This window comes from Erinaceus europaeus, chromosome 19 (genome assembly GCF_950295315.1).
Source record: "Erinaceus europaeus chromosome 19, mEriEur2.1, whole genome shotgun sequence".
In the NCBI taxonomy this organism is placed as follows: Eukaryota; Metazoa; Chordata; class Mammalia; order Eulipotyphla; family Erinaceidae; genus Erinaceus; species Erinaceus europaeus.
The window spans coordinates 23,311,351-23,338,803 of NC_080180.1; the positions used below are offsets into that span (position 1 = coordinate 23,311,351).

Sequence of the window (27,453 nt, forward strand, 5' to 3'; positions counted from 1 at the left end):
ACACTGTAATGTGTGCACTTTATCAGGTGTGCCACCAGCCCCTCCCCCCCCCATTTATTGACTGGTGTCAAATACCTAATACACAATTCAAAATTGCCTGGATGCTTAGGGGAGAAATGACATTTTGCAGATGGCTTATTTGAATCGGATCTGTTTCTCTACCCTCCTTTTTTCCTAATTCATACAGAATTTAGGGCTGGAGAGATAGCATAGTGCTTATGCAAAAAACTGCTATGCCTGAGGCATCAAAGGTCCCACTCCTTCAGTCCCTAGCACCACCATAAGCCACAGCTGAGCAGTCTCTGGTTAAAATAACAATAATGATAATAATATACTTAGTAGTGAGATCTAGAAACTTGATTTGGTTTAGAATTTCTGGGGTTGAGAATACCTCAAGGTGCTTCCCACTGAAGTACATAATTATTTCTTTTTTTTTTTGTTTGTTTTTTGACTCCAGGGTTATTGCCAGGGCTCACGAATCCACAGCTCCTGGAGGTCATTTTTTTCCTTTTGTTACCCAGGTTGTTTTACCATTGTTGTGGTTATTATTATTGTTATCGATGTCGCTGTTGTTGGATAGGACAGAGAGAAATGGAGAGAGGAGGGGAAGACAGAGAGGGAGAAAGACAGACTCCTGCAGACCTGTTTCACCACCTATGAAGCGACTTCCCTGCAGGTGGGGAGCCGAGGACTTGAACTGGGATCCTTAGTCCGGTCCTTGCTTTGTACCATGTGCGCTTAACCCACTGCACTACCACCCGACCCCCTGAAGTACATAATTATATTGAGAAAACCTCAAGGTGCTTCTCACTGAAGTATATAATTATAGTGTAAATGACTATCAGATATTTTCAGTCATTGGGTCAAATGCTACAAACTTTCGTGTTTTAGATTCCTTCCCCCACCTTTTACTCTAATGAGTATTAAGCATATGAGAATGCAGCTGGGAGATTTTGAGTGACTCGGTCTGTGCAGAGTTCAACATTGTGCCAAGTGAACGGACAGACCAGAGTGGGAAGAGCATGAGCCCTGTGCTCACACTAAATGATCAGTGTGCTTGAGGTGCAGGGAACTTGGGAAAGAACAGAGTGACTGGAAAGAATGGCGGGGTGCTGAGAGGCTAGATGCAGTTCGAAGTGACTGAGCAGAACCTGGCACCCTAGATTGCTTTTTATGCTTTGGTCAGCTGTTTGGATTGGGAAGTCAGTCAATTGCAGGGGGCCAGGTGATGGTGCACGTGTTACTGTGTCCAAGGACCCTGGTTCAAGCCCCTGCTCCCACCTTCCCAGGGGAGCTACATGGGTAATAAAGCAGTGCTGCATGTGTCGTCGTCGTCCCCCCCCCATTATCTCTACTGCAGTGTAGAAGTAACACTTTAGTTTGGGGAAGTGTGATGAAGATGAAGAGAAGGGGTAGTTTTGAAAGAGCCAGGAATTAAAATCTACACAGTTTGATGATATGAAAATAGGGGAAGAAGGAGAGACCAAGATGACTCCTAACATTCTGCTTTGAGCAACCATTTGATACTGCTAATCAGCAACATGGGGCAGTGGAAAAGAATAAACTTTGGCCTTGGGCAAATTATTTCACTTTATTAAACTTCATTTTTCTCTTTAAGGAATTAAGTAACAATAGCTGACCTTCCTGTAGTTAAAAAGGGATCCTGAGTAGAAAAGGGATATGATCTTGATTTCGAGTCAGTTTATACTTTATTTCTCATACACCCTTGAAAAATATTCGCAATTGTTTTCCTCTTATTTTTTCCACTTTAAACTTCTTTGAGTGGAATAAAACTGAGCACGAATTTTGCAGAGGTTTTGAATCAGCCACAAGGAAATAACTAAACAAACACAAAAACTTCCATTTTAGCTGTGAAGAGCCCTGTGGCTCCCCCTCTTCACCTGCCCACCCTGTCAACAGGAAGAGAACACTGGGTCGCCACCTTTGGAGATGAGTTTCCTCTCTCTCTCTTATTTTGCATTTCTTTACACATAGGCTTGTTTCTGCTTTAGGGATAACATCTTAATTTGAAAATATGCATTTGTTTGGTGCAGCCTGGATATCAGGAATTAGTATGTGCTGTCACTGACCTGTGTCTGGTACAGTGCAGTATTATTGATGGAAGTTTTTTGTGAGTATTGCTTAGTTGTCACAAGGGTATGGAAGCTGGAACTCACATTGGTGGACCAGGGAAAGCAGTTAATCTGAATTTTTGTTTTAGCTTGTTCTGAACTTACCATTCTTTTTTAACTTAGGGAGAGAGTGTAAAAACCACAGTGCTAAAGCTTCTTTCAGCACTGTGGGGGCCAGGCTCAAACCTGGGTCTTGCACATGCCAAAGCAGTGCAGTATGCAGGGGAGCTACTTTGCTGCTTCTACATAGATCTTTAAACAAACCAACAAATCTAGGGGTGTAGTCAAGGGCAAAATGCATATCTCACATTTATGAAGCTCTGGGTTAGATCAACAGCACACACCTACAAATACACATGTATGATATCAAAATTTGGAGTGGGGATATCTGACATACTGATGATAGGATTGTAAATTAGTGCAGACACTTTACAGTTTGTTGGCAGATCCCATAATTGAACATTCACGTACGCTGCCACACTGCATAATCAACTATGCTATTGCCCTGGCCCACCTGCTTTTTTTTTTTTTCCTTTCCAAAGATAAAAGCTATTAATTAAAATACATTCTTTTTAGGATTTCATTTTGATGCAATAAAATGCATAAAAGAAAGAAAATTAAGCATAAAGATTCAGGGTGAGAGGGCCAGGCGGTGGCTCACCGGGTTAAGCGCACAAAGTACGAAACACAAGGACACCAGTGCAAGGATCTCGGTTTGAGCCCCCGGCGCCCCACCTGCAGGGGTGTCACTTCACAAGCTGTGAAGCAGGTTTGCAGGTGTCTTTCCCCCCTCTATCTTCCCCTCCTCTCTCAACTCTCTGTCTTATCAAAAAAAAAAAAAATTGAAAAGAAGTGGCTGCAGGAGCAGTGAATTTGTAGTGCAGGCACTGAGCCCCAGCGGATAACCCTAGAGGCAAAAAAAAAATTAGGGTGATTGACTGGGGAAGACAGAAATGAATTGAAGCCAACTGTGGTTATACACAGGTTGTTAAAGGTCTAGTTAGTACATGTTTAAAAGAATCAAAAGAATCGGGCATTGTGGTCCAGGAGGTGGCGCAAAGGATAAAGTGTGCAAGGCCCCAGGTTTGTTGATAACCTTGTCACCAGATCAAAGACAAAAAGAGTAGAAGCTAGAGGATCAGGATTGGAAGCTACCAAACCTTTATTGCTCTATACAATAGATGACTTGGACCAGTGCGCTAACAGTAGTGAGAAGTTAATCTTGGGCTGTATTTGAAGATATTGCTTCTGAATTTATTTATGGGCTGGGGGCGGGAAGGGTGCATGTAAAAAAAAAAAGAAAGCGGGGGGGGGGGCAGGTGGTGACGTACCTGGTTAAGCGCACCATATATAGTGCACAAGGTCCCGGGTTCAAGCCCCTGGTCCCCACCTGCAGGGGAAAGCTTCACGAGTGGTGAAGCAGGGCTGCAGATGTCTCTGTCTCTCCCCCTCTCAGTTTCTCTGTATTAAATAAATAAAATAATTTAAAAAAAAGAAAAAATAAAGGAAGGATGGCTTCCAGGCCTTTGGCTTCAGTGCGTGGAAAGCTGAAATCATCGTTGACCAAGCTGGGGGAATTTTCTAAAACTTACCGATTTGGAGAAAGAAAGGATTGTTTTTATTTTTTCATTCGTAAGGTTTGAGATATCAGTTAAAAACTAGTTGCTTGAAAACAGTAAGTTCTACTTGTGTATCCTGTTTGACTTCCCGTTTTGTGAGAAGTTTGTCTTTTCAGAAGGGTGAGCAGCCTTGTTAACTTCAGTAATTAGGCTACTGGTTTTTCTAGGCCCTTTTACTCTTTCCCAGTGTGGGGACAGTTCATAAATTTCACCATTTGCCATCTGTTAAAAAAAAAAAAAAATTGGGAGTTGGGCGGTAGCGCAGCGGGTTAAGCCCACATGGTGCAAAGCGCAAGGACCGGCATAAGGATCCTGGTTTGAGCCTCTGGCTCCCCACCTGCAGGGGAGTCGCTTCACAGGCGGTGAAGCAGTTCTGCAGGTGTCTATCTTTCTCTCCTTCTCTCTGTCTTCCCTTCTTCTCTCCATTTCTCTCTGTCCTATTAAACAACAACATCAACAACAATAACTACAATGAAACAAGGGCAACAAAAGGAAATAAACATCAAAAAAAATAAAAAAAATCATTGCCACAAGGGTTATTGCTGGGACTTGGTTCCTGTGCTACAGATCCGCTGCTCCCAGTAGCCTCCCTCCGCCCCCCCCTTTTTTTCCCTTTCTATTTTTATGTGATAGGGCAGATAGAAATTGAGAGTGAAGGGGGAGATAGAGGAAGAGAGAAAGAAACCTACTTCATCGCTCATGTAGCGAGCGCCCCCTCTGCAGGTGGGGAGTGGGGGCTCGAGCCCAGGTCCTTGCTCATGGTAACTTATCTGCTCAATAAGGTGCACCACTGCTGGGCCCCATTTCCCGTCTCTTACTGTATTGACATGAAGGTATTAAATAATACCATTGCAGAGATAAGAAAAAATGATTATTTCAGAATTGGGACTTAAGATTCTGAGAAGTAGCAAAATCTTGGCTGCCTCCCTCTACATTTTCATGGGGTAGGAGCATACTTTATAGGTTATAGAGGAGTGATTTGCATTATGATGGAAGAAATTTATAGCATGCTGACATTCAGTAGTAGCTAGGCTGAACCCTCATCTGCAGGGGCACCTGGGATGAGCAGATAGATGCATAGATGTCTGGCATGTATAACAAATATTTATGAAATGTTCTTGTTCCAGGCTCCTGCCTTCTGGTTGACAGGAAGTGCAGATTGAGAACTTTCAGGCTTTTCTTTGAGGTGGTAGTGGGGTGGATTGGGGATACAGATTTAGGTAGAAAATGTACACACTGTGTGTGTGTGTGTGTGTGTGTGTGTGTGTGTGTGTGTGTGTGTGTGTGTGTGTGTGTGTGTGTGTGTGTGTGTAGGTATAGCTTAATGGTTATGCAAAGACACTGTTGTGCCTGAGGCTCCAAAGTCCCAGGTCATAAACCAGAACTGAGAAAAAAGTCTTGACTCTGACTCTAATCTCCACAAGGGAAAAGATACAGAATAAGAGCTTGAATAGAAAAATTTAGTTTAAAAAAAAAAAAGTTGTGGTCCGGGAGGCAGCGAAGTGGATAAGGCATTGGACTCTCAAACGTGCAGTCCTGAGTTCAATCCCTGGCAGCACATGTACCAGAGTGATGTCTGGTTCTTCTCTCTCCTATCATTTCTCATGAATAAATAAAATCTTAAAAAAAAAAGTACACCCATGTGAAAGGAAGGACAGGCAGAACGTAAGTCTCAGGCTTTTCTGTTTGTGAGGGGGCTCTGGAAGTGGAGGGGGGAAGGCAGTGTTGAGAGGCTGTCTTAGTTCATTTCAAAAGAAGTATGTTCTCAGGACTGAGATCCATTATCATCCTCCCACAGACCCAGTGGGTTGTCACTGGGGCTTCACCACTCCTCCAGACTGACTTTTTCAGATAGAATGATAAAGACAGATACAGAGAGACAGAGACAAAGATACCACAGCATGGAAGGTGCCCTCGGTGCCCCGGGGTAGGGCGCCTGCTGGCCTCCTTCAGTCACACATTGTTTTCTTCCACAAAGGTAACTTATGCTTATGTAAAATGGAAAAAATTCTCTGTAGGTTTTCTTTTTCTTTCTTTTTTAGAAAAGGTAAAAGGTGAACAGAATTTAATTACACGTTACTCTAGTTCCATTCATTTTTGTATCTTTCCTTGATGAACATTTTAACTCTCAACTTTTCTATGTCCCCTTGCCAAGACATGTTCCAACATGTTGCAGAGGTTTTCCTTAACATGCCCCGAGCCTCTTAAGCCTATTACTTACTCTTGGCAATAATTCTCTTTCTCTGCATCTGTCTTCCAGTGGTTGGTTGCTTCAAAGTCCAAGAGAGGAAGGCGGAGCTACTGAGGCCCTGTCTAGTATCCTTTGAGGAGATAATGATTGTAGAATTGACAGTCAGTGCAGTTTACTCTCGGTTATCTTCAGTGTGGAGGTAGGAGCATGTCTGAACCTGTCTCTTTCAGGTTCCACCTGATGGGAAGGAAACATGTAGATGGTTTTTACTCTTAAATTTTTTTAAAAAAAATATCTTTATTAATTTATTGGGTAGAGACAGAAATTGAGAGGGAAGGGGGAAATAGTGAGGGAGAATAACAGACACCTACAGCACTGCTTCACTACTTGCAAAGCTTTCCCCTTGCAGGTAGGGACTGGGGGCTTGAACCTGGGTCCTTAACATGTGTGCTCAACCAGGTGTGCTACCACCTGGCCCCAGTGGTTTTTACTCTTTATTTTATTTTATTTTATTTTATTTTATTTTATTTTATTTTATTTATGAGAAAAATAGGCGAGAGAAAGGACCAGACATCACTCTTGCACATGTGCTGCCAGGGTTCGAACTCGGGACCTCATGCTTGAGAGTCCAAAGCTTTACCATTGCACCACCTCCGGACCGTGGTTTTTACTCTTTTATTTTATTTATTTTTTAATTTCCCTGTTGTTGCCCTTTTTTAAAAAATTTTTTAATCGTTGTTGTAGTTATTATTGTTGTTGCTATTGATGTCGGACAGAGAGAAATGGAAAGAGGAGGGGAAGATGGGGAGAGAAAGATACCTGTGAAGCGACTCCCCTGCAGGTGGGGAGCCAGGGGTTCGAACCTGGATCCTTACGCTGGTCCTTGCGCTTTGCACCACGTGTGCTTAACCCTCTGTGCTACCGCCTGACTCCCAGTTTTTTAAGAGCTTCATTTTTGTTTTTTACAGGATCTTAATTAGGAAGCGGTCAGAGTGTATCAAGAACATGTTTATATTTTATTTATGAAGGGTGCCCTCATATATATCGGTCTTTTTTAACTTCTGACTGCTTATTTTGGTAGCTGTGAGAGAGAATTTTAGAAGAGAGGTTACATATCTTTCTCCCTTGTAGGTCTATTAGCTGACTGCAAATTCTTCCCTGCCAAAATGACATCACTTCCCATCTCTGCCCAATGTTCAACGTCTAATACTGCTGCTCAGAGGATCTCTTCAGTACAGATTAAACAGGTAAGTGCTTGGTAAGCATTTCTACTTTTCTTTAGGTTTTAAAAAAAGTTCAGTTGGGACATGCAGCTGAATTCTCTGAGCAAAACATTATTTTACAAATTTCGGATCCGGGACAGTAGCACAGTGGTCGACTATATGCCTTGCATGAGTGAAGCCCTGGAGTTAACTCAGTAAATCCTAAAAACAAAAAAGAAGAATTTGCAGTCAGCTAATAGACCTACAAGGGAGAAAGATATGTAACCTCCGCTTCTAAAATTCTCTCTCACAGCTACCAAAATAAGCAGTCAGAAGTTAAAAAAAAAAATGGTAAAACAGTGGTTTGTTCTTTCATAAAAATAAAAAAAATAATTAAAATGTTAAATATAGGAAACCAGTAAAGTCTCAACACTAATAACTACACTGATTGAGTAAACACAATTTACACAGGTTACTTAAAATGGTACATTTTGAAAACTAATGATTATTAATTTTATTTTTATTTTATTTTTTTTGTATTTATTTATTTATTCCCTTTTGTTGCCCTTGTTGTTTTATTGTTGTAGTTATTATTGTTGTTGTCGTTGGATTTTTATTTTTATTTTTTTGATTTTTTAAAAAGAGTTTGTTTTCCTGTCTTTTGTTTATTATTGGATAGAGACAGAAATTGAGAGGGGGGAATAGAGAGGGAAAGAGATGGAGACACCTGCAGCCCTGCTTCATTCACCACTCATGAAGCCAGCCAGCCTGCCTGCCTGCCTGCCTGCCTGCCTGTCTTCCTTCCTTCTTAACCAGACCACTGCTCACCTCTGGCTTATGGTGGTACAGGGGATTGAACCAGGGACTTTGGAGCTTCAGGCACGAGAGCCTCTTTGCATAACCATTATACTATGTACACTCCGTCTTCCACTCTTGAAGCTTTCCACCTGCAGGTGGGGACCAGGTGCTTGAACCTGGGTCCTTGTGCACTGTAATGTGAGCACTTAACCAGGTGCACCACTGCTTGGCCTTGAAACTAGTATTTTTTAGTATATAGGTAGCTAGTGGAGAATTTAGGGCCAGGGTATATATGCTAAGTTTATGTCTCACTTGATTATAAAGTTTAAAGGCTTTTTTTTCTTTCTTTCTTACCCTGCCCTGCCTCACCCCACCCATCTCCAAACTTGTTCATTTTTATTAACAGATTTTATTTATTCATTATTATCAGAGAGAAGAAATAGAAGGAAAGAGAATCAGTATCACTCTGGTACATGTGATGTTGGAGGACTGAATGTGGGATCTTGTGATTTTTAAGTCCAATTGTTTATACACTGCATTACCTATTGGTCTACTTTTTTTTTTTTTTAAACTAAATAGTTTAAAATTACTTTATTGGGGAAGTGTTAACTTATAAAAGTGTTGTCTTAGAGTGAAAATCAGTTTTACATTATGGGGAAAACAAATGTATTTTACAAAATTGTATATATATAAAAAAACCCCAAAACAGACCTTTCCACTAATCTATAAAGATATGTAACTTTGTTTTCTTTTTTTAGTACAGATTTTTTTAAAAAAACTTTATTGCAGTCTGTGCTTGCAAAATTGTTCTTACAACCGGATTTTACTCCTGATTTCCTGTTTTGCTATCATGTTGCTGGGGTTTCATTGTTCTTTTTCAGAGAGCGAAAAAGAGAGAAACAGCACCAAAGCTTCTTAGGGATGTGGGGGTAGGGTTCGAACTTGGGTGTTTGACAAAGCACATTGCTGACCTTGTTTTGTGTTTTCATAAACTGCACAATATGTGGCACCTGAATATATGATAAGTAGAAATTTGGACTTGAAGGACACGAATGTGTATGACATATAATAAAAGTATTGACACACACACACAAAATGTGCTAACACAATTGGCCATCTCTGGAAGGAAACAAATGACAACCTCTCAAACTTTGTAAAAAACAAATTCCAGATACAGATTTAAATATAAATTGATAAAAAAAACCCCACAAAGTCAAGTAAATGTAAACTTTACAGTAGGGGACAAGGGAGATATCTCAGTGCTATTAGAATACAGGACTCAGGGAGTCGGGCTGTAGCTCAGCGGGTTAAGCACAGGTGGCACAAAGCACAAGGATCCCAGTTCGAGCCCCTGGCTCCCCACCTGCAGGGGAGTCGCTTCACAAGCGGTGAAGCAGGTCTGCAGGTGTCTGTCTTTCTCTCCTCTCTCTGTCTCCTCCCCCTCCTCTCTCCATTTCTCTCTGCCCTATCCAACAACAAGGGCAACAAAAGGGAATAAAAAAAAAAAATACAGGACTCAGATGCCTCGGTGCCCAGGTTCGAGCCGCAGCACCGCCATATGTCAGAACTGAGAGTTGCCCTGGTCTCTTGCTCCTCATAAAAATCTATCTCTCTCAAAGCTTTAAAGTTGTAGAGACTTTCCTGGTATGAAAACCTTCTACTATTATCTTTTTTTTTTTTTTTAAATCCCTATGACTGGGACTTCACCACTCTAGGTTGGCTTTTTCAACTAGAGAGAGAAAGAGAGAGAGAGAGAGACTGAAACCATGGCAAACCACGTACCTTCCCAGGTGAGTTAGCTTTCTGGCCCCAAAACTGTTTTACTTATAGGACAGAGGTAAAGAGACCATAAAAGAAAAGAGAGGAGAGTTTGACTATATGAAATTAGAAAAATAAAATTGAAGACAGATTCCATAATCAGACACAAGGGATGTTAAAATCACTATGCCTTGTTTACTTGGGTCTCTCTCAGTGGCATTTGACTTGTTTCCACCTTTTGGCTGCAGTAAATATAGTGAATGATGCTGCTTTCAGCTCTTTTGGATATATTGCTAGGAGTGAATTACCGAGTCATATGGTTATTCTAGTTAATCTTTTGAGAAACTACCAAATGTTACGAGCACATTTGTGCCTTACATTTCTGCCAGCAGTGAACCAGGGTATGGTTTATCTACTCTGCATATTTTTTCCCTTTTATTATAGTCATTCTGGTATAATATTGGCTACTTTCTGAAAATTCAGTTTTCACCAAGGTAACGAGTAGAGTAATAATTTGATTATCTGTAGTTATATGTGTTGACAGAGTGAACATTATTTGGGAATATTAGGATTTGTTGAAAAAAAAATGCTTAAGAAGATTCTCTTATACTATATGGTTATAGAAATCATCCTAATTAAAATATGAAATTTAAATAGGCCTTTTGTTTTTCAGGTACGACCTAAGTTGCCACTTTTGAGGATTTTGCAGGCAGCAGGTGCCCAAGGTGAACGGTTCACTGTTAAAGAGGTAAGCCTGGGCCTGCAAAATAGCTCACTTTGATAGTGTGCTGCTTTGCCATGTGCAAGACCAAGGTTTGAGCCTGGCCCCCACAGCATTGAAGAAAGCTTTAGTGCTGTGGTCTCCTTAACTTTCTTTCTTTCTTTTAAAATTATTATTGAAAAATTTAAGTTATTTTGTTAAACATAGGTCTTATTACTGTGAAAGTAAATACTCCTTTACAAATTTTTTAAATTATCTTTATTTATTAGAGGCAGCCCTTATTGAGAGGGTAGGGGGAGATAGAGAGAAAGAGAGACACCTGCAGCACTGCTTCACCACTCACAAAGCTTTCCCCCTGCAGGAGAGGACCAAGGGTTCAAACCTGGTCATTGCTCATCGTAACATGTGTGCTCTGCCAGGTGCGCCACCACTCAGCCCCCTCTTTAACTTTCTGCCTCTCTACCAATCTGTCTCTTAAAACAAACAACAATAACAAATGAAGAGGTAAGACTTCAAACAATATTCTCATTTCCAAGAACAGCTGAGTGGAAGCTAGACTATATAGTTCTAAGATTGGGTTTAGGATAAGAAGTGTTCTATTCCAAAGGAACTAGATCACTTTTTGCTGTTTTAAAGAGCACTGGTCTGTAGAATTTCTCATTTCCATTAAATTTTTATTGTTGGGGGCCAGGTGGTAGTGCAGTGGGTTAAGCACACATGGCACGGAGTGCAAGGAGCGTAAGGATTCCGGTTCGAGCCCCTGGCTTCCCACCTGCAGGGGGGTCGCTTTACAAGCGTTGAAGCAGGTCTGCAGGTGTCTGTCTTTCTCTACCCCCTCTGTCTTCCCCTCCTCTCTCAATTTCTTTCTGTCCTATACAACAACAGCGACAGCAATAACAATAGCAATAATCAACAATAAGGGCAATGAAAAGGTAAAAATAGCCTCCAGGAGCAGTGGATTCATAGTGCAGGCACTGATCCACAGCGGTAACCCTGGAGGCAAAAAAAAAAAAAAAAATTAAGCGCAGGCAGCGCAAAGCAGAAGGACCAGTGCAAGGATCATGGTTTGAGCCCCCGGCTCCCCACCTGCAGGGGGGTTGCTTCACAGGCAGTGAAGCAGGTCTGCAGATGTCTGTCTTTCTCTCCCCTTCTCTGTCTTCCCCTCCTCTCTCCATTTCTCTGTCCTATCCAACAGCGACATACATAACTACAACAATAAAACAACAAGGACCACAAAAGGGAATAAATAAATATATATATTTTTATTTATTTATTTTTTTGGGAATAAATATTTTTTAAAAAATTACTGTTACTCTTTTTACTTAAAAAAAAATTATATCTTTATTCATGAGAAAGATAGGAGAGAAAGAACCAGACATCACTATGGTACATGTGCTGCCGGGGATCGAACTCATGACCTCATGGTTGAGAATCTAATGCTTTATCCACTGTGCCACCTCCTGGACCACTACTGTTACTCTTTTACTTTTTATTATTTATTTATTTATTTTATTGGATAGAGACAGTCAGAAATCAAGAGGGTAGGAGAGATAAGAGAGAGAGACACCTGCAGCCTTGCTTCACCACTTGCAAAACTTTCCTTCTGCTTGAACCCAGGTCCTTGTGTACTGTAACGTGCGCTCAACCAGGTGTGACACCACCCTGTCCCTACTGTTACTCTCTTTATAGAAACAGAAGACAGTAAAAGAGACCCAGCAAAGCTCCTTTCAGTGTGTGTGAGTGGGATGGGGACTAGGCTCATTCATATCAGATCCTTTAAGTTTCCTTTTGAAGTGTGTTGTCAGCTAAACATAAGATTAACGTGAACTCTTTGATTTCAGACTTAAAATGCAAAACATGGGCAAGATTTAAAAAATGAGATAACTCTTATGATTTAAGGCTGTGTGGCCAGGCAGGAATTAAATGCAGTACATTTTCATTATAAATGTGTCAGATACTCTGCTGAGCACTGTGAGCTATTTTAAACATTTATGCATTTAAATAACTTGCTTAGCTACTAAAGGTTTTTTAAAACAGATCGAATTCTTTAAGTGGAAAAGACTATATTAAAATGTTAATCTGTTGAGTGTCTGCATTTAGAAGGGTAAAGATTTAGCCCTTCCTCACTGGAAAGCTTTCTTTGATTTTTTTTTTTTCTTAAAAGCTTAATAGCTTTCAACAATGCTGCATTCCTGAGCCATTATACTTCTCAAGGACACAAATCTGGAGCCATTTCAGATTTTCTAGAACCCTGATAATTCCATTAGGATTTTAAATTAAGAGCATCATTTTGGGTGCTGCCTCTGTAATTCTGATGAGAGACACATGCATGCATGCACACACGCACATATATATTAAATATTTTATTTATTCATTCATGAGAAATGATAGGAAAGAGGAAAAACCAGACGTCACTGGTACATGTGCTAATGGGGATTGAACTCGGGACCTTATCCACTGCGCCACCTCCTGGATCACCTGACAAGTCCTGTTTTTCCCTCCAAACATGAGAGAGTGAGAAAGAAAGAAGAGAGCCAGAGTATCATGTGGCAGATATCATGTCAAGGATTAAGCCTAGGACCTAGTGCTGCCCATTCAGTTCTCTAGCCACTATACCAACTCCTACCTCACTAAACATTATTGAAGTGTGGGGCCTTAGGAAGCTGAGGAATAACTCACACCTTAGCAGGCGTGGGGGTTGAACCCCCTGGCCACATGTGGGAGCAGCATGTAAAGAGCTTTGAGAGCAATGGAGTGGTCCTTTGGTGTTTCTACTTCCTTCCCTGTCTCTGTCTCTGTCTCTGTCTCTGTCTCTATCTTTGTGTTTTGCCCTCTGGGGGGACAAAATGTTTGCATGGACTGATGGAATCACAGGCATGAAACTGGCAGCCAAAAAAATAAATAAAATAAAAAATAAAAGAATTTTTATACTTAGAATGTCATAGTGAATTGTACTGTCTTTAATAGCATGGCAGAATTTGCCAGAAGAAATTATGTTTAGCTGTTTACATGGAGCTGTCTGTTGTGAGTGCTGATTCTACCCAGTGCAGAGAGGAGAATTTCCTAATTATTTTTTGTTATCACCTTCACTGGGACTTCACTATTGCAGATCAAGTTTTTCAGATAGAGAGTGACAGAGATGGAGAGAGAGGAAAGACACCACACCAAATTGAAGCTTCCTCTAGTGTGGTGGGGTTGGGCTCGAACCTGAGTCATGCACATGGCGAAACAGGTGCACTATTCAGGTGAATTTTTTTTTTTTTTTTTGACCAAAGCACTATTCAATTCTGGCTTATGGTGGTGTGGAGGGGAATGAACCTGGAACTTATGCCTCAGGCATAAGAGTCTTTTTACATAACCCTTATGCTATCTATCCCTAGCCTTCAGGTGAGTTATTTTGCTGGCCCAAGAGTGTTTAGTTTTTCAAAAAATTGAGAAGACATTATAATGTAAAATTTCTTTTGTGGTAGGGTGGTGGCACATTTGGATACCAGGAGGTAGGTTCAAGCCTCTGGTCTCCATCTGCAAGAGATGCTTTGCAAATGGTAAAGCAGTGTTGCCGGAGTCTCTCAAACCCTCTCTATCTTCTTCTCCATTTCTTTTTTGTTTGGACTAGTGAGGAAAAATCTCAGAGACTGCTAGGTCTCTTTTGACCAGTGCATTTCTGTGCTAAAGAAGTCTGTTAATCTCCAGAATGAAAATAAGTTGATGAGCCTATTATTGGGATCAACTATCCTGTTGCAGGATTGTTTACACAGCATTAGCAGCCATGTTCATAAATCCGTTATCTCTTCCCCGAGCCACTGACTTGCCTTATCGCCTCCTAATTGATTTGTGTGTTTTCTGGCAGCCGCTGACCAGATCTCTTGATGATGTTTTACGCCCTTGCAGGTCATGCACCACCTCGGCCAGTATATAATGGTGAAGCAGCTTTACGATCAGCAGGAGCAGCACATGGTATACTGTGGTGGGGATCCTTTGGGAGAACTGCTAGGATGTCAGAGCTTCTCCGTGAAAGAGCCAAGGTAAAAACAAAAAAAGTGAGGGATTATGTTTTGGGGTGCTTATTCCTAACCAGTTAATCTCCATAGTTCATTTATTAATTGAAAACATTTTTATTTTATTGGGGAGAGACCCCTGTGGCATTGCTTCACTGCTTGTGAAGTTTCTCCCTGCAGATGGGGACCTGGGGCTTGAACCTAGGTCCTTGCACAAACATGATAATTAATGTGTGTGCTCAGCTGGGGGGTGCCACCACTCAACCTCAGTTATTTATTCTTTAACACACACACACACACACACACTCTCTCTCTCTCTCTCTCTCTCTCACCCCTACTCCCCCCAAGGTCCTGCAAGTGTCTAGAGGTCCATGAGTGCTGAGAACAGGACTGATGTTATGGAGCTGAAAGAGTAGAGAGATAGTAGCTCCTCTTCCCCATCTTAATTAAATCATCCCTCCAACACATTGTAAATTATACTGATAGGTGTTACATAAACAGGAAAAAGAAGCTGTTCTGGGAGTGGGATTTTAGGTGGGTGACAAGGAAAGGTTCCTTGATGCATTGTTACTTGTGCTGGCAGTTGAAGGATAGAGTGAGTCAGAGCCTGGAGGAGGAGAGCTGCAGGAATGTGGACATTGAATGGAAAGGCAAGGTTGGAAGTTGTTTGATGTGGTTGGGTTAGAGTTATTTATTTTCCATTTTTATTTGTAATTAATAGTGGGTTACAGTGTTTCACGATTATGGCATATAGTTCCACACCACACTTAGCACCAGAGTTCTGTGTCCTCACCTTCCCATCTCCCAAAGATAACCACCATGGGGGGCGTTGGTGGTGGTGGTGGCGGTGCACCTGGTTGAGTGCACGTGTTACAGTGTTCAAGGATCCAGGTTTGAGCCCTTGCTCCCCACCTACCCACCTATAGGGGGGAAAGCTTTGCAAGTGGTGAAGCAGTGTTGTAGCTGTCTCTCTGTCTCCCCACCATGCCCTTCCCTCTCAATTTCTGGCTGTTTCTATCCAATAAAGATAACTAAAAAAAAAAAACACCAAAAAACTATCTTTAAAAAAAAAAAAAGATAGCCACCATAGTAATAACAAGTCTTAGGAACAGATTGCTTGGGGCTGGGTGGTGGCTTACCTGGTTGAGCGCACATGTTACAATGTGCAAGGACCTAGGTTTGAGCCCCTGTCCCCACCTGCAGGGGGAAAGCTTCATGAGTGGTGAAGCAGTGCTGCAGGTGTCGGTCTCTCTGTCTCCTCCCCTTCCCCTCTCAATTTCTGGCTGTCTCTATGTAATAAATAAATAAAGATTAGGAAAAAAATTTTTTAAAGTTTGCTTGCTCCTGTTCCCCTCCCAAAGTTTGTGTATATAAGTTAGCTAGATTGCTCATATGGATAAAAACATCTGGTAGTTGTCTCATCTTTTTTTTTGGCTCCTTTTTTTGTTATAATTGTCTCATCTTTTTTACTTACTTTGCTAAAATCACATTCAGTTACATCCATTTGTCCCAAAGGACACAGTATTACCTTTTTTAATTGCAGAGTGATATCCCATAACTTTAGCCAGTCATGCTAGGTTAGAATTTTATAAAGTCATTGTGATGGAGAGAGGCTAGGCCAACAAGTAAGGGAAATGTAGAATTTCTGGGAAGTTAAGAGATTGATGTTGAGCTTCAAAGACTCATATAACTACTTTGACCTCTGGTATAACTTTCTCTCGCTGCCCCCCACACATGTGGCTATAAACGTATATAGGTAAAAATAAGTAAGCGAGGGAGTCGGGCAGTAGTGCAGCAGGTTAAGCACAGATGGCGCAAAGCATACGGTAATAATAACTACAACAGTAAGAAAACATTAGTAATTGAGAAGCCAGTGTTCTCCTTCACTCTGTAGCTTTGTGGTATCTGTGTCTTTTGAGCTTGTCTTGTGCTACTTTGATAAGACTCCCTTCACCCACACTTTGCATTTTGAATGTCAAATGGAACATTTGGAGGGAACAATTTTTTTTTCCCTAGGGTTATTGTGCTCTTTCTCATTGTCTGCACAGCTCTGCTGTTCCCAGTGATCACTATTTTGATAGAAGGTGAGAGATAGAGATGGAGACAGTTATAGAGACACCTGCAGCAGTGCTGCACCACTTGTGAGGCTTCTTTCTTGCAGATGGAGACCAGGGCCGAGACCTCAGGTCCTCATGAATGTTCACCACTTAGGTTCACCTCTCTACTGGGTGAACCACCACCATGTCCTGGATGGGATATCTTCTCATTTGGGTTATTGCTAATAAAATACAACCTACTCATTGTTTTATCTTTTTTTTTTTAAACCAGAGCACTGATTAGCTCTGGCTTATGGTGGTGGTGCAGGGGATTGAACCTGGGACTTCAAAGCTGCAGGCATGAGAGTCTCTTTGTATAACCATTATGCTATCTTCTCCTGCCTTCCTAATCATTGTTTCAATGGTGGCAAAGTAAAATAAGGGCTTTGGCATTTGCAGGTTGATAAAATTAATACTTCTATTCTGATGGCCCAGGTGGTGGATAAGGCATAAGGTCCCAAGTTTGATTCCTGGCATTGCATGTTGCCAGGAACATGAGAATTAGAGTAATACTCTAGTTCTCTCTCACTCTTTCTTATAAATGAATCTTTTAAAAATATATAATTTATATCATTTCTATAATTTATTTTTTAAATTTTGTTTATTTTACTTGATAGGACAGAGAAATGTAGAGGGGAGAGGGAAATAGACACCTGCAGATCTGCTTCACTGCTTGTAAAGCTTTCTCCCTGCAAGTGGGAGTTGGGGGCTTGCACCCAGATCCTTCTTGCACACTGCAATCCGTGTGCTTCACCAGGTACACTATCATAGCTTTTTTTTTTTTGAGAAGTCTTATAGGGGAAAAATTCTGCCTTCATACATTATAGGAAATTGAGAGATAAAATACACCTAGCATTTTAGTGAAAAATTATGCCGGGGGTCGGCAGTGGCATGCCGGGTTAAGTGCACACAGTATGAAGTGCAAGAACCCGCTCAAGGATCCTGGTTCAGGCCCTGGCTCCCCAGCTGCAGGAGGGTTGCTTCACAAGCAGTGAAACAGGTCTGCAGGTGTCTCTCTCCCCCCTCAAATTCTCAGTCCCATCCAACATAAAAAAAAAAAAGGCAGGTGGGGGTTGATAGCATAATGGTTATGCAAACAGATTCTCATGCCTGAGGCTCCAAAGTCCCGGGTTCAATCCCCTGCACCACCATAAACCAGAGCTGAACAGTGCTCTGGTAAATAAATAAATATTTAGAAAAAAAAAAGGCTTCCAGGTGCAGTGGATTCTTAGTGCTGACACCGAGCCCCAGCGATAACCTGGGAGGCAAAATAAAATAAAATAAATTAATTAAAAAATAAAAAGAAAGAAAATAATGCTAATTTTCAATTTTTTTTTTTTTTTTGCCAGCCCTCTCTATGATATGTTGCAGAAGAATCTTGTCGTTTTAGCCTCTTCTGCTGCAGGTATGTCACATCATATTTCTTCAGTTTGTGTCATAGTTTTGAGTTCAAGAGGACAGATGTGAAAGCAAGGAGGATTCAGATGGAAATGCAATACTGTTGTGGGATGATTGGGTGGGATGATTGTCATATGAAATGTTATTCCTATGCTACATACCTTTTCATTGTGAAAAATTTCAATATACTGTAAATAAACCAGTGCATCGACTATCCGCTTAGATGAACATTTTTTTGCCATATGCTGTCTCCCCAGGATACTGTATTTGCTTTATCTAGATAGACATACTTCCTAAATTTCTAACTGATCAGGGTTTTTTCTTTAGTTATACATATAGTGTTGTTATATACAACAGAATTAGTACTAATAAGATGGTAATTTTCTGATGTTATCTAACAACCAGTTATTATATAGCCTACTCCAGTTATCTCAGAAATATTTGGCTTTTTCAAATTAGGACCCAAACAAAGTTCACATGTTGTATTTGATCAGTATGTCTTTTAATAAGTATTTTTAGGTTGTAAAACTTCACCATCCTTTTTTTTTTTTTTTAATGTCACTTGTTGAAACAGATCCTTTGTCCTGTAGAATGTAGAATTTCTCACATTCTAGAGTTTGTAGATTGTATTTTTGTGATGTTGTTTCATGTATTTCTCTACCTCTTCTCCTTTTGGCAAATCAGTAGATCAGGTTTAAGGTTGTTGCTGAGATTTATAGCTGGAACTTTGTTGAATCTTAATCACAGTCATGTAGAGCCTGCCTCTCCTTTCAAAAATGTTAGAAGCTAACATGGTATCAAACTTGATCCGTCATGCGTTACAATGTGACCCACCCCAAACCTTTCACCTAATGATTTTTAGCTTATTGTTATTTGAAGGCCAATTTGACAGAGCCTTTGCTCGGCTCCATAACTTTTAAATACCACCCTTTGAGTTTATTTCTTTACAAACTTTATTTTATTTTATTTGATAGTATAGAGAGAGGGATAGTGACAGAGAAACACTGCAGATGAGGAACCAGGGGCTTGAATCCCCGTGTCTTTGTGGATCATAATAAATGCACTTAACCAGGCACCTCTGCCCGGCCCCTCCCACCCTTTGAGTTTATTAGGTAGATGCAGAAAACTGGCTACTTTGCTGACCAAAGTGCAGTGCATTACAGATAAAATAAGTGACTAGAATAATCTGTATACAACTGAAATGCAGTTCATTTGTTTCCAAGTAATGAAGCCATTTTTTTTCCATTCCTATTTGCATCTGGTGTCCCTTTTGTGAACTTTTTTGTGAACCTCAAAACTCTTTTGCTTGAATCCTTTTGTGGACTTCAAATTAGAGTTTAGGTGGCATTATACTTTGAAGAAAGCCAAAGTTTGTGATGTCATGATTATTGAAAATAGAAGTTAAAAAGAATTTATTATTAATTTTTAAAATAATTTTTAATATGTATTTATTTTCCCTTTGTTGCCCTTTTTTTTTTTATTGTTGTAGTAGTTATTATTGTTGTTATTGATGCCATCATTGTTAGATAGGACAAAGAGAAATGGAGAGAGGAGGGGAAGACAGAGAGGGGGAGAGAAAGACAACTGCAGACCTGCTTCACTGCCTGTGAAGCGACTTCCCTACAGGTGGGGAAAAGAATTCATTATTAATTAAACTTTATGCCTTAAAGTGAGAGTATATTTTACTCTCATTAAAGTGTGATTATTCAATTTAGTGAATTTTGAAGTTCATAGTTTCCTTGAGTGGTTCACCTATTTTATCCAGCTGTAAATTTCTATTTGAGAAGGAAATCTTCACAAATAATACAGTGCTTTATTGAAATATACTCACTTACTGAAATAGTATGACTTTCTTGGAATAGTCATTAATAGCTTGACATATGCAGAAGGTTGTATGTTAGCCCATCTACTCTTTCAGTCAGATTTGTGTTCTGATTACTAGTTTGTTCTCTGAATATCTAGATTGGGTATAATTCTCATTTTCTTTCTTATACTTACTTCCCCTCAAAATTTAACATGACTTATGCTCTAATGTACATTTATATTGTAGGCAGCCTTGAGAAAGGTCTGGAGAGAAGAGTCTTAATTAAGACCTTTTATTCATATCAGTTGAATGAGTGATTTGTCTAAGATCAGAGTGGTAGAGCAGGTATTTCTGGCTTAAGTAGTCCTCCTCCCCCTCTTTTTTTTCCTCCTCAGTCTTTTCTTGTAACAGAATTTATCTTTGTTACTTTTCTTTATTATTTTATTTTTTTAATTTAATTTAATTATTTCCTTTTGTTGCCCATGTTGTTTTATTGTTGTAGTTATTATTGTTGTTGATGTCATTGTTGTTGGATAGGACAGAGAGAAATGGAGAGAGGAGGGGAAGACAGAGGGGGGGAGAGAAAGACAGACACCTGCAGACCTGCTTCACAGCCTGTGAAGCGACTCCCCTGCAGGTGGGGAGCCGGGGGTGCGAGCCGGGATCCTTACGCCGGTCCTTGTGCTTTGCGCCACATGCGCTTAACCCGCTGTGCTACTGCCGGACTCCCTCTTTTATTTATTTATTTATTTATTTATTTATTTATTTATTTATGCCTCCAGGGTTACTGCTGGGGTCTGGTGCCTGCACTACAAATGCATTGCTCCTGGAGGCTTTTTTTCCCCTTTTGTTGCTCTTGTTATTATTGCTGTCGTTTGTTGGGTAGGATAGAGAGAAATCAAGAGAGAAGGGGGAAGACGGGGAGAGAAAGATAGACACCTGCAGACCTGCTTCACTACCTGTGAAGCAACTTCCTCCTCCCACCCACCCCCCACCCACAGGTGGGGAGCCGGGGGCTTGATCCAGGATCCTCATGCAGGTCCGTGCACTTTGCACCATGTGTGCTTAACTGGCTGTGCTACCACCTGGCCCCTTCTTTCTTTTTCTTTTGCTCATTTGTTTATTAATTAATGGGAGAGTGAACCAGAGCATCAATCTGGCATATGCAGTTCTGGGGATTAGACTTGAGTTCTCATGTTTGAGAGTCCACTGTCAGAGTCCACTGTCTTACTCACACTGCTACTTCACAGGCCACCTTAGCTAATTTTCTTTCTTTCTTTCCTTTCTTTCTTTCTTCCTTCGATCCTTCCTTCTTTCCTTCCTTCCTTTCTTTTTCTTTTTCTTTTTTCTTTTTTTTACCAGAGCACTGCTCAGCTCTGGTTTATGGTGGTACAGGGAATTGAACCTGGAACTTTGGAGCCTCAGGCATGAGAGTCTGTTTGCATAACCATTATGCTATCTACCCCTGCCCTGCAAATTTTAAAACATTTTTTACTCTTGACAGCAAATCTTTATAACATAGATTGGTTGATCTTTAGCATGTTACCTTGAAATAGTTTTACTTATGAAAAAATTTCAAAGAGACTATAATATATTTTATGTCCTATCATATATTTTATGCTCAGGTTCCTGAAAGGACAGCATATATAGCCATAGTACAGTGATCAAAGTCCAGAAAGTTGCCCTAAGGCACTTTTGACTGATGACCTGCTCTGACTTGCTCTTGCATTGGTGCTTGTGGTTGGTCATCTCTATTGTTCTTTATACATTTGGTTGCACTGAGTTTTATTTGAAAGAACAGCTAAGTACTTTACATATTAACAGCTAAGTACTTTATGTATTACATTATTACACCTTTGCAAATATGTTTACCCTTTTATTTGGATGGTTGTAGAAAATAGCATGCTGGAGAGATAGCATAATGGCCATGCAAAAAAACTTTTGTGCCTGGAAGCAGCACCACTGCCAAAAAGAGCTGAGCAGTGCTCTGGTAAAAACTGAACAGATCAAAAGCAGCAGCAGCAGCAACAAACCACACACAATATATACTCAAGAAAATGGCATTTAGAGTGATCAGTTATTTACATATAGTTTCTCCAACTTCACACATACATAGAATGAAATAGATATGACAAAGTGTTAGTTAACTTCTCCTTTGTATACTCATTTCAATACATATTTTCTTTTGTTTCTAATTATAGCACTTTAGAACTGTACATGACAGTAATCAGATTGGTTTATTAAAGAATACTTCATCTGCATTGTATGTTAATTAACCTTTGAAAGCCACTATGGTCAGAAAATGCTCCCCCCTTTTTTAAAATTATTTTTATTTATTATTGGATAGAGACAGAAATTGAGCAGGGAGGGGGAGGTAAAGAGGAAAGAGACAGAGATACCTGCTGCTTTACCACTTGTGATGCTTTCCTCCTGTAGGTGGGGGCCAGGGGCTTGAACCTGGGTCCTTGCACATTGTAATGTGTGCACTTAACCAGGTGCACCACCACCAGTCCCTGTCTTTTTCTTTTTTTATTTAAGATTTACTTTTTTTAAAAAATAAAATTTGATGGTAGTTTTTTTTTCTTTAAATATTTTTATTTATTTATTTTTGGCTAGAGACAAAGAAATTGAGAGAAGGGGGGATATAGAGGGAGAGACAGAGAGAGACACCTGCAGCCCTGCCTCACCACTTGTGAAGCTCTCCCCCTGCAGGTGGGGACCAGGGGATTGAACCCGGGTCCTTGTGCACTTGTATTGTGAGCTCTTAACCAGGTGCGTCACCACACGGCCCCTTTGAAGATTTACTTGTTGACCTAGAGAACCAGAATATTCCTGTGGCACATGTGATGCTGGGAATGAAAGAACTTGTTCTTTGAGTTTTCAGTCCAGCCGTAGCTGCTGCGCCACATTGTGGGTTGCAGAAAATGTCTTTCTTCAGAGCACCTCAGTACCTTCATGTCTTTATCAAAGTATAGAAATATTGCTCTTTATAATTATTACATTTTTGAAAATGTAGATTGTGGAGTCTTTCTTTCAAAGTCTTTAGTAGATGAGGGTGATGTTTTTACCTCTGGACCTGATGGTAGCTGCTGAATCCTTGTGTATATGATAGCACTACTTGGATGAATCTCAGTTATATAAAGGCATTATATGAGTGGTACAGAGTCTTCAGTTCTCTGCATCTTATTTTTCTGTATTTAAATGTCCATATTTTTCTGTTTAAAGATTTTCTTTTTTGTATTTTTAAAGATTTGTTTTATGAGAGAGATCAATAGAGAGATAGGGATCAGCTTATTTATCAACCAGTCAGTCATGGCCATAGCTTGAACTTCACTCCTCAAAGCTGACTTTTTCAGGTAGAGAGATTCAGATAGAGAGACAGACACACACTTAAGCTTCCTTCAGTGTGGTGGGGCCAGACTCAAACTTGGGTCATGCCCGGGACAAAGCAGCTTGCTATCCAGGTGAGCTATCTTGATGGCCTGAAAGAATGAGAGAAAAGAGGGGAGAGAGAAAGAGAATCATGCAATACTAGGGATCAAACCCAGGACCTTATGTTTGAGGGTCCAACACTATCCACTGCACCACTTCCCAGGCCTCCTGTATTTCCTACTTGGAAAAAACTTTGGTGGATTGCACCAAAGTAAAAGACTCGGGTGGGGGGAAAGGTTCAGGTCCTGGACCATGATGGCAGAGGAAGACCTAGAGGAGGACCATTAATACCCTCAATAAAAAAAGAAAAAGCTTCAAGTCCTTGGAGTCTGTCTCTCAGACTATCTAAAACACTTTACCTCAGGTTGTTGCTTACTTTGATTTTTTTTTTTTTCATTTGACTTTCTGCTTCCTCTCCCTTCTTAGGATATTGCAACAGGGAAAAATAGCACTTGTTGACTTTTTGGGGAAAAAAAGACTAATGTATATATTTAGGTGATGGGAATTTTTTTTTTTCTAAAGGATTTTATTTATTTATTAATGCGAAAGATAGGAGGAGAGAGAGAAAGAACCAGGAATCACTTTGGCATCTGTGCTGCCGGAGATTGAACTCAGGACCTCATGCTTGAGAGCCTGATGCTTTATCTACTGCGCCACCTCCTGGACCACAGGTGATCGGAATTTAAACTGGTGTCCTTGGGCCAGTGAGATAACTCAGCAGGGAGCATGTCTGCTTTGCCCTGCACACACAAGACAGGTTTGAATCTTGGCTCCCACCACACTGGGGAAGGTGTTGGTGCTGTGATGTCTTCTTGTTTCTCTCTTTGTTTCTCTGTCTCTCTTTTTAGCTGAAAAAGTCTGCCAGGAATGGTGAAGCTATGGTGATGACCCCTTCTTCAAACTGCCCCTCCCCCCAAAAAAAGCAATGTTCTCATTGATACTTAGAATGTAAGTTTAGTTGAAGATGTTATGAAACAAGTAGGGAAAATTACAGATTTTAAATCTCATTCTATAACTTCAATACTAGGAAATCAAAAGATAAATTAAACTTTTGTTGATTAAAGATTAGGCATGTTTTGGTAATAAACACCTATAAGAAGAGGTGATAAGCTAATATCCCCTACTTTGCCTATTTCTAATTAAAATTTAAAAGCTTTCCATGAAAATAGTTTTCTTGTCTTTTTACTTCACCCTCCTCCCACCCCCCTTCAGCTTATATTGTTAATTTATTTTTATTTTATTTTTATTTTATATTTTTGCCTCCAGGGTTATTGCTGGGGCTCGGTGCCTGCACCATGAATCCACTGCTCCTGGAGGCCATTTTTTCCCTTTTGTTACCCTGGTTATTTTACCATTGTTGTGGTTATTATTATCATTGTTGTTGATGTTGTTCGTTGTTGGATAGGACAGAGAGAAATGGAGAGAGGAGGGGAAGACAGGGGGAGAGAAAGACAACTGTAGACTTGCTTCACTGCCTGTGAAGCGACTCCCCTGCAGGTGAGGAGCCAGGGGCTCAAACTGGGATCCTTCCGCTGGTCCTTGTGCTTTGCACCACGTGCGCTTAACCCACTGCGCTACCGCCTGATCCCTGTTAATTTATTTTTAATAACAGCCTTCTTTGGCCCTTGCCAGTGCTGTTTGGTTTTTTGTTTTTTTTTGTTTTTTTTTTTTCCTTTTGGATGATGAGAGGCTTGCTGACCTACATCTCGGGATTGCAGCTAGCTCTAGGGTTGATTGCTGAGGTCCTTTTTGTGTGGAAAGAATGGTTATTACCAGGGAAGGTTTTCCTTTTGTTTTACTTGCTATCCAGATGCTGCTCAGACTCTCGCTCTCGCACAGGATCACAGTATGGATAATCCAAGTCAAGACCAACTGAAGGTAAAATCACCACACGGTGACCTCTTTTGTTGTACAGAGTGGCCCCTTCTCTGTACCTATGGATCTTGAATTCCCAAGACCTTTCACCGAATGTGGGAAAACTTCACCAAGAAAGGTTCTTGGGAATTCACAGACCAGGGACAGAGTGAACCTTCTCTGTTCTACCTATAACAGAGTTCCAGTCTCTGAATCTTTCTTTGGGATGTAGCACTTCTGATCTTCAGTTCTTCCAGTTGCGTTTTCTTTAGGGCATTTGTGTGCCTGTGTGTTTGTGTGTATGTTTGAGGATGTATGTACATAGGTGTCTGAAGAAACTGCTTTATCAGACTTTAACAGGCTTGTTGCAATTAATGTTAGACCATTTCTTAAGATTTCCCCCAAACCTGGGAACATTTTATGATCACCTTGGTATACAGTGAGGATTTCTGTTTTCTGAATTAGGCCTAATTTGTGGTAAGCTAGAGGCTGTGCCCTAAGAGCCTATTTTTTTATAGTAGATTTTGAACTTTGGTACAGAGATTCCCCCCTCCCCCCAGGTTTGGGGTTTTTCTAACTGCTTGCAGCGGGTTGTTGAGAGTTGTTGCTTTTATTTGATGACTGTTGTGAACTCCAGAATTCTCTTTCTCTTTCTTGTGTGTACCCATTGTGTCACACACTTAACTGGGGGAGCCAGAATGGAACTGCTACATCCCCTGGTCTTAATCATTTCTCCTGCTCTGATAGACACCTTTCCCTTCTTTTCAGCAAAGTGCAGAAGGAAGTTCCAATTCTAGGAAAAGTATTGAAGAAGGCAACACACCCACACTGCCTACCTCACAGCACAAATGCAGAAATTCAAGAGAAGGTAATTTTTGGGTTAAGGCTATATAGATCTTCCTTTCTTCCTTACTCCCCTCCCCTCTCCCCTTCCCTCCATCCTCTCCTCTTGCTTCCTCTCTCCCTCCCTCCCCTCCTGAAATGGCATCTATCCCTATTAGGCACTAGCAGTAATTAAGTTGTAATTACTAGCTGTAATTATACGGAGTTCTCTAAAAATGATAATGCTCTCTCTTTCCTGTGAAGTAGGAAGGTCACATGCCATACTATTTCTTATTAGTTTCTGAAAACCATTTTTTTCATTCTTGTTAACTTTGAAGATGGTAACACTGCTCTTTAGAAACCCATGATTACTGGGATGGAGCAAGACCTTGCCTTTCATTATCCTGCTAATAGAAGCTGGCAACACATTTTTCAGTTTGCCATTTGGTTATTCATCTGCCTTGACCTTTAAGACTTGTCATCCCTGTATATATGATTTTGTTAGAATTTTCATTTTGACTTGTGTACTCTAGATAGTGATTCATTTCAATAGATTTTTGAAGTTTTCAAAGATAGTAAAACATAACTTATCTCAGGGCTAAGAATGAGTAGTCTTTTGTGCTCAGATGGTTTGTCCTTTGCCCATTCTAGATTAAGGCATGGCTTAATTGGTATTTTGAATGTTTCTCTCAAACCCTCCTTTTAAAAGTAACTCCTAAAAAACCTTTTCTATAAAGTGTAAATTCATAAATTCCTTAAAAGTGTCTTCTGGCATAGTCTAGGTGCCTGGGTCATATTCAGAGCAGCAGGAGGCTTGACCTCTAGCAACGTCCAAGAAAGTTGTGCTATTAGTTACATTAAACATTTAGATTAAGGTTGATTCAACTTATTGTGCTTGATAGTGGTTTTTTTTTTTTTTTCAAATTTCAGTTGATTATAACTTAATTTTGGCTTAACTTGTTAACTCAGAGCTATTCCAGTCTGGATAGTATTAAATGTGTAATTTTCTTTTCTTTTTTCTTTTTAAAAATTTTTTTATTATCTTTATTTATTTATTGGATAGAGACAGTCAGAAATTGTGAAGGAAATAGAGAGGATGAAAGACAGAGAGACACCTGCAGCACTGCTTCACCACTTGTGAAGCTTTCCCCCTGCAGGTGGGGAGTAATTTTATTTTCTTAAGTGCACTTTCAGTCCTCATTTCCTACACAAAGTCCTATTTAAAATACAAGATTAGTTCAGTGATGAGTAAGTAACAAAGGTAGTTGAAGTTTCCCTGGGTACAAATGGTGCCAACGCCCCAGCCCTCAAAGTTTTGTTTATTAACATGAGAGAGAATGAACCAGAGAGCCAGTTTGGCACATGCAGTGCTTCCAAGTTCAGAGCTTTAGCTGCTATGCCCACCTCCCATCTGCCTCACCCCCCAAAACTGCCTTTTAACAGACATGATCAATATGGTCTAAAGAGATACCTTTGTTCTGATGGGTCTAGTTATTACAGGAAATGTTCAGCCTGTACTTCAGCATGTTTCAACAGCTTTGGTTGCCATTGAGTGCCTGGGACATTAGGAAGAAGTAGAGGAGAGTGAGAAAATTGGAAAAGAGTTAAAATGCAACAAAAATGTATGC

At 40.4% G+C, this 27,453-nt stretch overlaps 1 protein-coding gene across 5 annotated transcripts in view; it reads left to right on the forward strand.

The window, feature by feature from the left end:
- The window catches only part of MDM4 (MDM4 regulator of p53), a 50,454-nt gene that overhangs the window by 4,072 nt on the left and 18,929 nt on the right, over nucleotides 1–27,453 (forward strand). For 2 of the 5 annotated variants that reach the window (XM_007523148.3, XM_060178664.1), the window contains exons 2-7: nucleotides 7,074–7,189; nucleotides 10,374–10,448; nucleotides 14,313–14,446; nucleotides 17,865–17,920; nucleotides 24,960–25,027; nucleotides 25,772–25,871. In XM_007523148.3, coding sequence (XP_007523210.1) covers nucleotides 7,109–7,189; nucleotides 10,374–10,448; nucleotides 14,313–14,446; nucleotides 17,865–17,920; nucleotides 24,960–25,027; nucleotides 25,772–25,871 — 514 coding nt within the window. In that variant the 5' untranslated portion in view covers nucleotides 7,074–7,108. Of the gene's footprint in view, nucleotides 1–7,073; nucleotides 7,190–10,373; nucleotides 10,449–14,312; nucleotides 14,447–17,864; nucleotides 17,921–24,959; nucleotides 25,028–25,771; nucleotides 25,872–27,453 lie in introns of those variants that run through there. The other 3 variants (XR_009546329.1, XR_009546328.1, XM_060178663.1) reach the window with 3 other exon arrangements.